At 39.0% G+C, this 11,434-nt stretch overlaps 1 protein-coding gene across 1 annotated transcript; it reads right to left on the reverse strand.

The window, feature by feature from the left end:
* Positions 1–16: 16 nt before the first annotated feature.
* Positions 17–11,097, reverse strand: LOC145489169 (general transcription factor IIH subunit 1-like). Its single transcript, XM_081468100.1, has 16 exons — positions 10,872–11,097; positions 8,932–9,130; positions 8,424–8,520; positions 7,921–7,980; positions 7,306–7,399; positions 7,048–7,082; positions 6,659–6,779; positions 5,872–5,948; positions 5,586–5,698; positions 4,803–4,878; positions 3,993–4,115; positions 3,699–3,800; positions 3,476–3,566; positions 2,888–3,003; positions 1,670–1,756; positions 17–655 (listed from the first exon to the last, which is right to left on the reverse strand). The coding sequence occupies exons 1-16, from the start codon at positions 11,014–11,016 to the stop codon at positions 563–565; spliced, it is 1,629 nt and encodes a 542-aa protein (XP_081324226.1). The 5' UTR covers positions 11,017–11,097; the 3' UTR covers positions 17–562.
* Between the last annotated feature and the right edge of the window lie 337 nt (positions 11,098–11,434).

The raw sequence follows: 11,434 nt of genomic DNA on the forward strand, positions 1-11,434 counted from the left end.
TCAAAGATGCAACTGATTCACAATAAGGTTTTTAATAGATGTTTAACAGACAAAAATATTCCAGATTACAAATAGTGGCATAGTACAAAAGTTTTCCCAAAAGCTTAGGAACCATTACTTAATTTTCTTTTCTATTCACTATGGCTATAAACGAGAGAACATCATATGTTTACATCTCTACAAACAATCGACGCAATTCAAATCCTGGAATGTGAGGGTCAACTACATGTCAAAAAAACTCTTTTGAGGTAAGTTTTCTCAATGCCCGAGTTGGCCGATCACCTCCTACGTTTTGCCAACGTTGAACTTCGTAAAACCTGAATTAAAGATTGCAGACTGCAGATGTCCAAATATTAACAAAACGATTTTTATTTTCCACCGAGAAACGCCCTGCTCGAACTGCAATCCAGGAAAAAAACCAACGCTGCTAACGCTCTTGACAAAAGTACAATTTTACCCTTGGTTTAAACATCAATGCATGCAGGTCTTTTCTTCCGTCCATTACCCCTCGAACCTATCATAAGTTACAAAATTAATTCCTTTGAATGTTGTCGATTCAATGTCAGCTGGAGATTCTTGTGGCAGATTTCTTTTCTAACCATGTTCTGTATTTTGTGAGCGCCGTGTCCAGCATCTCTACCAAGTGGTTCGCCAACTGCGTGGAGACAACAATAACAACGACAATAATAATCTTAAAAGGATCGGAAGACAACAATTCCACAAAGCGACAAATCAATATAGAAAGCTAGGTTACACCACATAACCATTTCCCGATTGGACCTAAAAGTGTCACTCTTTTGATCAATAGATCAATCAATTTTGACACCGTCAATTAACATTCCCCCGATCAAATACTTTATCGATACTTGTCCGGTTTCGTTCTTGTCCCATTACAGACGTCATTTGGGCTCGTACACCCTGACATGCGCACTGAGCAATAAAAACGTCAGTGTAGGGGGCTAGTACAGTGGAATCCCGATTTTTCCAACCTCCCAGGGAAACGAAAATTGGTTCGAAAAATCAAAAATTTCGAGAAATCGGGGGTAAAATTACAGTGTTTGACTGAGGAGGGGAAACGACTTTTGGTTCGAGTTATCGGGGGGATTCGAAAAACTGAGGGTTCGAGAGATTGGGATTACACTGTAACTCCTTTTCGACTCTCGTGAATTTCAATCGGGTGGCAATGAATACAACAACCTTAGAATTAGACAGGAGGTATAAGGCAGGGGGATGGGAGGGTGGGTGGATTTCGCGTTCTTAACCTCTTTGGGTGCAGGTACAAAGAAAATAAGTGGAATCCCGATTTCTCCAACCCTCATTTTTTTCGCCCTCCCGATGCCTCGAACCAAGAGTCGTTTCCCTTTCCTCAGTCAAACACTGTAATTTTACCCCCGATTTCTCGAGCTATCCGATTTTTCGAACCAATTTTCCTTTCCCTTGGAGGTTCGAAAAATCGAGATTCCACTGTAGGCTCGATTTCCTTCGTTCTCGCGAATCCGGTTTAATTCCCTCCCAGAAAACAGCGGCTGGTAATCGAGTCTACAAAGATTATGATAACAAATGAAAGGGAATGAGTAATGCCTGGTATTAATTAGCACTTCTGAAACAGTTGTTGGTTATGTAGGAATTTTTTTTCGGTCTGGCTAGGTTATCTAGATCTTACACGTACGTGAGAATCCTCCATTGATAGTTGACTGCGAAATTGCTGCAACTTAACGTCCTTGTATCTTTCAAGGCTTTGACCAAGTCTTACCATCTGTTGAAATAACAACATCCATATTTATTATTTCAGAATTACCTTCTGCTTTGCTATACTGCAACTGGCCTGCAGTGCAAGCGTATTATTGGGGCGAGTTAGCGTTACAAGCTTGCGATCGCCATGTTAGACGGTGGGGGATGGGGGAGGGGAAAAATGAGAAGACCTCGGGCAGGCGAGATTTTCTTCGCTCCACCCCCTCCCCTATCCTTCCTCTTGCCTATCATTCATTCCCTTGATAAAACTTTCTTTCTCTCTCCAGTCTTCCACTTCATGAAAAATTCAAGATGGCGGCTAAACTTTTTACGATGTGAGTGCTCGCTCGAAAAAATCTCGCCTGCTCTGCAGGCTATACTGCAACACGAAAACGAACAAATTTTGGTTATTTGATCCAATCTTTGTCGGGTGTAACACCATAACATAGCTTGCTGAGACCACCAAACAGAGGATTTGGCGGTGCTTTGTTTTGATAACGTCTCTTTTTTAAGTGCAAATGATATTGTACCTTTTGGTGGGAGAGGTAAGGCATTGAAGTTTTCCCAAGTTAGAAAAACCTTCGTCAATCACCTAGCTTAGTGCAATTCATTTGTGTGTGTGTTGGGATTAGGGGAACGAAGGAAAAGAATTGGGACCCACTTGCCAAGTTTCGCCATCCGTGCCTAATTCCTTGGTGCCCCGAGCACACTACATAAGTTACGCGCTTGAAAACGCATGACTTCTTTTATGCGTTTTCGCCTATCGTTCACACTAAAACTTGAACGACGGAAAGCGCTGATGAAAACGGAGGCTTTCAAAGTGGAGCCTTTTGAAAACGCTCCGTCTCTTTTGTTTATAGGTGAAAACGGAGGCTTTTGAAAACGGTACCGAAAAAAGGGTCATTTTCTCTCGTTTCCATCAGCGTTTTCGGGGGTTTTAGTGTGGACGATAGGCCAAAACGTATCAAAAAGTATGCGTTTTCGAATGAAAACGAATGAGTGTGGACAGGTGAAGAAAAAACGAAACGCTAGTGTGGTCGACAATATTTTGCTTCGCTTAAGTTGAGACGAAAACAAAAAATTATAAAAACACATTAGTTGGGGCTTAAGTTTCGACTTGCCCGAATCAACATTGATCAAATCTGATAGTTCTGACCTTTTCTTCTAAGAATTGTGTCTTGACAGGAAAACATGACCAAAAATGTCTCAGTAGCTCTGCAAGTGAACTGTACTGAAGCTTGACTTCTGATTGCAGTGAAGAGGAGACTAAATCTGAAGGAACACAAACAAAAACATGTTATCACATAGACGGTTCAACTGTAAAACCCTACTTTACCCTGTAAGAAACTGCGCACCAAAAGTCGTAGTTCTGTACTGGAAATAAACGAGTAATTTTCATTTCTTAATCTCGCAGTGTTTCCTAAAAGTATTTTTTTTTTGCCGTGTTATATACTGGAGAGACTTTGTGAAAGTTTTCCCGTTCTTGCAAACTTCCTCTCGTGTTCACTCGACGCTCATGTTTTATCGCCTGAACTGGAATTAGCTGGGAATGAAATGTGACCAGAGAAGACTATAATTACGAACAGCTTGACGACATATCCACTTGGGAAGATTACGTTTAGTCTGTATACTTTGGAAGCTAGTTGTTCTGGTTTAAACCCAGGACACCCAGTTACCATAACGACATACAGCACTGCGTTATGTTACTTGTAAGATCAGAGTTGACAGAAACTTTCGCACTTACGTTGCATGCTCGTTTCAGAAGTTGTCGTCATCAATGATCCTCCAGGGGACATTTCTGTAAGCACGTGACAGGCCATGTCACTGGGAAGGGCCTTGGTAACACGAAGCAAAAGGCTCAGTATTAGATTATTATGTACGATTACATTTCAGTTACAAGTTTCAATTTGGTTCCACGAGCAATGTTGGCGCGAAACCTTTAGAGAGATGTACAATTTACCACTTACCCCCGGTAGGTCGGGCTGCCAATGTTCTACCTCTCTTTGGTTGCACTGCACAGCTAACGAAACGTCTGTTTTGCTTCGTTTGGAGTGAAGCGATCCCCTTTCCTGCGAAAAAAAAAACAAAACAAAAAGGAAGCTGCAAATCGAACAGCATTTAGCGTTTTGCGGTACATAAAGGTATCATCTGTTATTCCAGATCGACTCTCTAGTATTCATTTGCATGCTTCAACAAGGCTCGGTTTAGTTAAACAGAGAGTGGTTGTCCTGCACTTAACCTTGGTTTATTATTTTCCTTACCTTGGGGACTGCAGGTATTAGACCTTGGGAAAATTTTGACGAATCAGCGATTTTTAAGCTGGGTAGTTCTCTGGCTTGTAGTTCAGCCAAGTCATCATATTCCACCATCTCGCGGAGACGACTCTAAAAAACACGAAAAGTGAAGAATTGTGTGCTTGCTCGGTTTGAGTTTGTTCATGATTAAAATGAACTGGCTAGTGAATCTCGCCCAAAATGTCCAAACCAACGTCAGTAGACATTCATCATGTTCCATTCCAACTCAGGCTCCTAGTCTAATTACATTGTCTTTCTAAAGCAGTTTTTATTTGAATATCGAAAAGCTTTTTCGTTTTGCATCAACTACCTCACATGTTTGGCTAAAAAAACTCACGCCACTTTTTCATCCAATCAGAAGTAAAACCAAAACCAATCGCAACTCGCTCGCACGCGTTTTCCCGCGCTTTGCGTCAGCTACATGTAATTGCCTCGAGTTTTGATTGGTTCACTGTATTGTCTGCGTCCTTTGTGAATTACTTTGGTTTTGGTTTTACGACACTCAATTGAAAACCGTTCTATACTCGACACGACCCAACTTCTTTCACGTTGGGCGGTAAAAGGTGAGAGACCCTGGGAACGAGGCTGGTACATGTAACAACCTTTTTCCGGGTAATCTGATGCGACATCGTTTGCCTTGCAGGGCATTCCCACACTTGTCACTGCTAGCTGATATATTTTTTTCTTTTCGCAGAAAACAAAGAGGGAAATGTTAGAATTGACTTGATATTCACTGCAACGTTATAGCAGATGGAAAACAACTGCCAACATAATAACCTTTTTCGCAGGGGGAGCTGCTTCCTTCGAGTCGCCGTTTTTCCCGTTTTTCTCCTTTTCTGCTGTTGTGCTGGACCTGAGGAAAACAAAAAGGAAAAATAACCAAACAACCTTTGGCTATAGTTCCTACTACTAGTAGTGTCTAAATTTTCGCACGGTTAGTAGCTTACGCAAGTAAATCTGTGAGTGCGACGCTCGTGCGAGGAGATTTTAGCGCGCGTACTCGTGTGTACGCGACTAACCATGAAATAAATGAGCGACCGCTTGGGTCCCGTCCACACTACCCTGGAGAAATTTTAAAACGCAGCTTTATTTCAACGGTTAGGCCTATCGTTCACACTAGTCCGTCACGAAAACGGAGCTTTTCGAAAACGCTCTTCAAACCGGAGGAATTTGAAAACGCCGGCTTTTCCGTTTTCATGTGGACGGAAAACGCAGCTTTTCGGAAACGATGACATCTGATCACAATAGTGATGTGATTTCACTGTCGGAGTTTTCCTCAAACAGAAGTCCAAAATGACCGGTGATTGTTGCGTTTTCAAATTTCTCCGGCGTAGTGCGAACGGAAAACATTTGACGCGTTTTCTGAATGCAAACGCCGTTTTCAAATTTCTCCGGTGTACCGTGGACTTTTCCTGGAAGTCTACCAATCGTAATTCGACTTATTCCAATTTTCCGCCCCACGCCCGTCACTAGGTGCAATTTGTTACATCAAGTTCCACTTTTTACATTGAAAAATTAATTAATACACTCTTTTAGCTAACAGCTCTCACGAGTTCCTACCCAGCAGCTGTGGTTTGCAGCACCATAAGGCCATGGTGGTTGAGTCTTCTAAACAAAGACTGGCTTGTTGCATTGTTCTTGGGGTCTGTAGGTTCTGCAGTCAGCCCGTAACCCTGTTAATTTGAAAGACAACTATGCTTAGTTGTATTCAATGTATCGAATGCTTCGGTTATCAGAAAAGTCAGAAATTAACGATAAGTAACAATATAGTACATATCAGGCTATTGGCTTCGGTGTCCAGCAATGTAAACAACTTACATCTTTAATTTCAATACATGCTGTTTACCTCATCTGGAACCGGCGAGTCTCCAGTAAGATCCAGTAAGGGATCTTTAAAAGCTGAAAGTTTCTTGGACAATTGCTCTGGATTGAAAACAGAAAGATCATGGTCAGGATTTAATAACTGCCTGTTTAGATCAGGGGTTTCATAGGTACCAGGCAAATTGACCGACTGTGAGGTTGATTTTGCCTGGCTGGTTTGACCATCTAGAGCACAGTTTTTTCCTATAAAGAAGTTCATAAAGTTTTGCCTGCCTGTGAAAAACAGTTGCTCCCCTACTGAAAACTTTAAAACCTCTGTCAGATTACAACTAAATGCATTGCAGCAGGTCAAATTGCTTTGCAGATTAAGAATTCATTCCAAGCTTTAAATTTACAGAATTGGTTTTTGAGTATAGAATAGTTCTAATCAATAGGTTCGATTGTAACCTTTTTTAACCAGTAAAAACACAAATCAGATTTCATCTAATTGCTTATGAATGAATACAAATTGCTTAATTACAACATACAAGTCAGATTGAGGTTTATGTTAGCATGACAAGACCTTAAGCCTATGTGCAGATATCTAGTATTTAGTTTATCTACATGAAAATAATCATTGATTGTTATTTCTGATTGGAACAAAGGAAATACGACATCTGCACACAGGCTAGATAACACCTTGAAAGTAACATAGAAGAAAGAGGCCAAAAGTGGCTGGATTACTTTTCAAAATAGTCTTACAAATCAGCAAATAATCTTGTCTTACAGTTTTTTTAACCCTAGCCAGGATTTTGTGTAATCAGTTGTCTTACCATGTTCATCCTCCTTTGCGCATTCAGTAAACATGTCACCTGGCGTTGCTCTGGAGTTGACCCTGTCTCTGTGGAAATAATGCGACTGGAAGAACTTTGTCCAAAAATCCTTCTCTGGCATCTGAAACAAAGAAACAGCATTGAGAACAAACAAACAAGGGAATGAAAAAATGAACCGATGAATGACTAAACAAGAGAGGTATGAATTAACAAACAAATAAAAAATGAAACAAACAAACAGGCTGCAGTTTAGACAGTTAAGCATACGTATACAACAGCAGTGACCAAAATCAATGTGCTTTCAGTAAGCAAGTAATTCTCTGATGGGCATTCCAAAATCTGATGAGCAAGTAAATATTGTTTCAGTGACAAGCAAAGTTGACTTATACCTCATGTGGAACAACCTCTTGGTGCTTTCTTTTCACTGACAAAAAAAGTAAATAATTAGATAAAGTTAGAGTGCATGGAAATTGACTTGTGCACTGTCTGACACACCATGATGAAAGGGATCTGGGTCATTATTTTGAAGAACTTTACATTTATTCATTTTCTTTGCCATTCGCCATTCTGCTATGATACAACACTTAACTAAAAAAAACATTATTAAAAGTTATATACATACATGTACTGTACATGTATTTTCTCACCTGCAGGATAAGTCTTAAATATTGCCTCAATGGTGTCAACATTCAAATTGTACTTGACTTCATTACAGCCAGAACTCTCTGGCTGCATATCAGCCTGCACAGAAAGAAAACATGCGTAGACACTGAATTTACAACTGTACAAATACATGTAGAATGGTCAGCGTCATTGGGGAGAAGGGATGGCACAGTGGTAAGAGCACTCACTCCATCTCCCCCTCCCCCTCCCACCAACAGCACCACTACCAATGTGACCGGTGTTTGATTCCGGCCCGGTGCCACATGTGGGTTGAGTCCCTTGTTGGTTCTCGCCTTGCTGTGAGGGCTTTTCTCTGGGTTCTCTGGTTTTTTTCTTCCCTCCACAAAAACCAACATTTCCAAATTCCAATTCAACCAGGATAGACAACTCGCATGCATGAAAACACCTTAAGGCTGATGTCGCTTCCTCTCTCTAAATATTTGAATTTATATATTTGTACAATGTACTGTACCTTACAGGCTTAAAAATTACACATATCTTGAACATGGACTTCATGACAATTGTGCTATTAATAGTACAAAATAACTAGCACAAAAGTGTATCAACAACAAGCAAAAGGGGCATCAAGGTTAACATACAAGTAACGCTGATGACAATCCCACAGCCTGATCTGACTGTACAGCCTGGGTGTCCTGGGTCTGTGAGAAGAAAAACATTCAATTATGACAAAGTGCAAAATTTTCAGAAATTATTATAATAATTACATTGCCATCTCCCTCAATGGTCAGTGTCATGATTTTTTTTTCTCATTGGCATACACGTAGGAGACATTGGCAGAAAGGGGAATATGCTACTTGCCTGTGCCTTCAACATACAGTAGCACCTTCCACTGCACGCTATTATAATACCGACTGCCGTTTTTCAAACACACATCATCTTCCTAGCAGCCAGAACTTTACTAAGATATACATAATTATTAAAGAGGAGAAGGAAGTTCAATTTTGAGTTCAGTTTTGGTCATTGTGTAATGTTCTTGAGCATAACACTTTACTCTCACAGTGACTCTCTCCAGCCAGAATAATTAAATCAACACCACAAAGTTTGAGACTGAATGACTCATTATGCCATATCTCGCAGTTACCTTAGTTCTGTTAGCCCAGAACTCTTCAGCTGTGATGACTCCACTGACAACTAGATCTTTATAGAGTTGATACAACTCAGGATTGTCTTTCAGCACTCTGTGATCAAAATTAGGAAAGCAACAAAATTGTATTACACTGGTACACTGAACGCCAAACGTGATTCAAGAATTACTACCAAATTGCTAGTAAATGATTTCTTTTCTTTCTGGATTTTATGCATGCATGGCCACCAGCTGAAAAGCTGAAAATGTGATAATTACATCTATTAATAATCATTATCTATAAGCACTATTTCTAAGTATACACAGTTTGTATGCAAGCCAGTTCTTCCATCACATTGAAGATTAGTCTGTTTATAGGTTAGCTTTTTTTGTGAGTTCTTAATTGGATTATTTCTCATGTGTCATATATTGCCATGAGTATTTGTTTGGATGATTTCACTCATCATTTTGAAGAGTTTGTTAAAACCTTCAAACCTTCAAATGAACAGAACAACATGTATGGTACCTGTTCTTTTCTTCAAGCTCTTTATTTGCTTTTTTCCTGTGAGCTGGGATAAGCTGTGCCAAAAGCTCTTTTATTTCATCTCTTTCCTTTTTAGCATTCACAGGTGAGTCATTGGTAAACTGGAAAGTGAAATTGTTTCCATCATGAAGAACAAGCTGTATTTGTACTTTAGAGCTTCCATCAGGACTTATCCGTTGAACTGTTGGCAATAATTATACCATAAATTATAACATTATAAAAAAATATAAATTATATATGATTTATAATAATTATATTATACCTTAAATCCTTTGTTCAGCATCACCTGTTTTGAAAGCACATTCCCTCCCTAATTAGCTCCCTCTTTATAAGCCCCATTCTCTATAAAGCCCCACCTTGTCTCCACTTTAATGAGCCCCCCCCCCCTCTTATGGGCCCCCTTCTTTCTCCTCTTGGATCAATAAATTAATTTATCCCCCTTTCCTTCCCCTTTTTCCTTCACAACCAAAACAATAAACAACAGAATTTATCATTTACTGGGTACATTTTACAATGAGTTCAGGCAGCCACATTTCTCTTTCCCCTTCCCATCCTATCACCCAGCTGCTTGGTACAAATTTTCTTTCTCTTCCCAACCTTCCTCTGCTTCCAAAATTGAAGATGGTGTCCCAAACATTCTACAAAGAAATACGGAGCTTTTGCTAAAATACTGTATGCCTGCAGTGCAGGTTATACCAATGCAGGTACAAATACACATCATACAGTGTTCATGATCTTTGTGGGAAAATATTACCAATGCTAGTCCTTAGAATAGCTGTAGTTTGTTTTTTATTGGACAATATTGCCAAAAGAATGACATATTTGATTCTCTCACTGGGGTTAAAAGCAATTCAGCAACTATTTAACACCAATGATGGAAAGAAGAGGAATGAAGCACAAGAAGATCCAAGTATTAATTTAAAGTGGTTAGGGGAGTCTGAGCTTTCAATTTAAACAGCGTACTAAATTATGAAAATAATACGACTTGTCAAACTATAAAAATTGGAAATCAAAACAACAACTTCTAAATGCTTGCAACAAAACAAAGCAGTTCATGTTATAAATGTTCCTTTAATGGAATCAGTAACTCCACACTACTCATCCTTAGGCTTTCTGAAATTTCCTGATATTGTTAAACTGAACACGTGTATGCTTTTTTATGATTATTTCCACCATGATAAGTTTCCTAATTTACCTGTTTCATTAGTATCTGAACTACATAATTACAGTACCCGTAATGTGTTATCCAACCAAGTTGCAATAACTTCATTTCAAACTAATCTTAGGAGATTTTGCCCCAGTATTATTGGAAGTTTCTTTTGGAATAATATTCTGCAATCCATTAGAGACAAACCATCTAAAAAAATGTTTAGAAAAGCACTTTTACGCTGGTACCTTGCTCAATACTAATGAAAACATTATCTCTTTATAACTTTCTGAGCTATTTTGTCATTTTTCCTCTTCTTTTTTCTTTTTCTTTTTATTAATAATCTCAAGTCATACATAACTTTGAGGGGCACAAAATTAGTTTATCTAGATGTGCCCCTCTTCTCTCCTTCCAATATACAAGGTAATTCAATTTAAGTGATGTAATTTCTGTTTTTACGCGTTTTTTTTTTCTTCCTTACAAAGCACTATCGGTTACTATTTACTTTCTTTACGTTATATTTACATATCTATGTATTTGCTAAGAATTGGAGGAATAATAAATAAGTAAATAAATAAATAAATAAATGCTTGCAATAAAAAAGTCTAAATGGAGCATTGTGAGCGATATCTTAAGATTCTTCAATGGATTCTTAGATAACGTTTTAACCTTACGTAACTGTGCCATATAAATAACTTACACTGAAAATTACTCAGGCAGACTAAACTGGTACACGTGACACGAAAGCTCAACTCACTTCGTTGACAAATTTTACCTTTGATTTCGGAATATGCACACGACAGCTTGGGATTATCCGACCCGTAGGGAACCCAAATCAAATTGTTAGACATCAGACGCAAAGTTCCACCAGTCTTTTTGTGCTTTGTGTTTATAACTTCAAGAAGAACCCGGTCCGCCATCTTGGATGGCACTAGGAAAGTAAGCCGCTGATTCTGTAAAGTGCATTCTCAGTTCCTAGGTAATTAGAACCCAGTCTTTTTAAGTTAGCTTAGCATGGCATGCAGATACTTAACAATTATTCCATGAAACCGCGTTGGATATGAAGTGATAAATAACCAACGAGCGCGTAGCGCGAGTTGGTTATGATCACTTCATATCCAACAAGGTCGAATGGAATAATTGTTTTAGTATATTCTTAATCGGGTTTTTGCCGCCGATTTTTATTTCAACAATTTTACAGAGCGGAAAATTTTTAAACTTGGCGCACTGTTTTCCATATAAGGTAAAACTCCGACTAATGGCTCATAGTCGGAGTTTTTGAGCCAATCAGAGAGCTAGAAATGCAATAGTCGGAGCTGAGAATATACTAACGTATAA

This window comes from Orbicella franksi, chromosome 6 (genome assembly GCF_964199315.1).
Source record: "Orbicella franksi chromosome 6, jaOrbFran1.1, whole genome shotgun sequence".
NCBI classification, from domain to species: Eukaryota; Metazoa; Cnidaria; class Anthozoa; order Scleractinia; family Merulinidae; genus Orbicella; species Orbicella franksi.

What these genes read in the sequence shown, in the direction of transcription:
- LOC145489169 (XM_081468100.1), bottom strand. Translation starts at nt 11,016, where the DNA reads ATGGCGGACCGGGTTCTTCTTGAAGTTATAAACACAAAGCACAAAAAG. An exon ending in GATTGTCATCAGCGTTACTT is followed by an intron (nt 7,400 to 7,920) that starts GTATGTTAACCT and finishes CTTTCTGTGCAG; the next exon opens with GCTGATATGCAGCCAGAGAG. An exon ending in CGCAAAGGAGGATGAACATG is followed by an intron (nt 5,949 to 6,658) that starts GTAAGACAACTG and finishes TTTTCAATCCAG; the next exon opens with AGCAATTGTCCAAGAAACTT.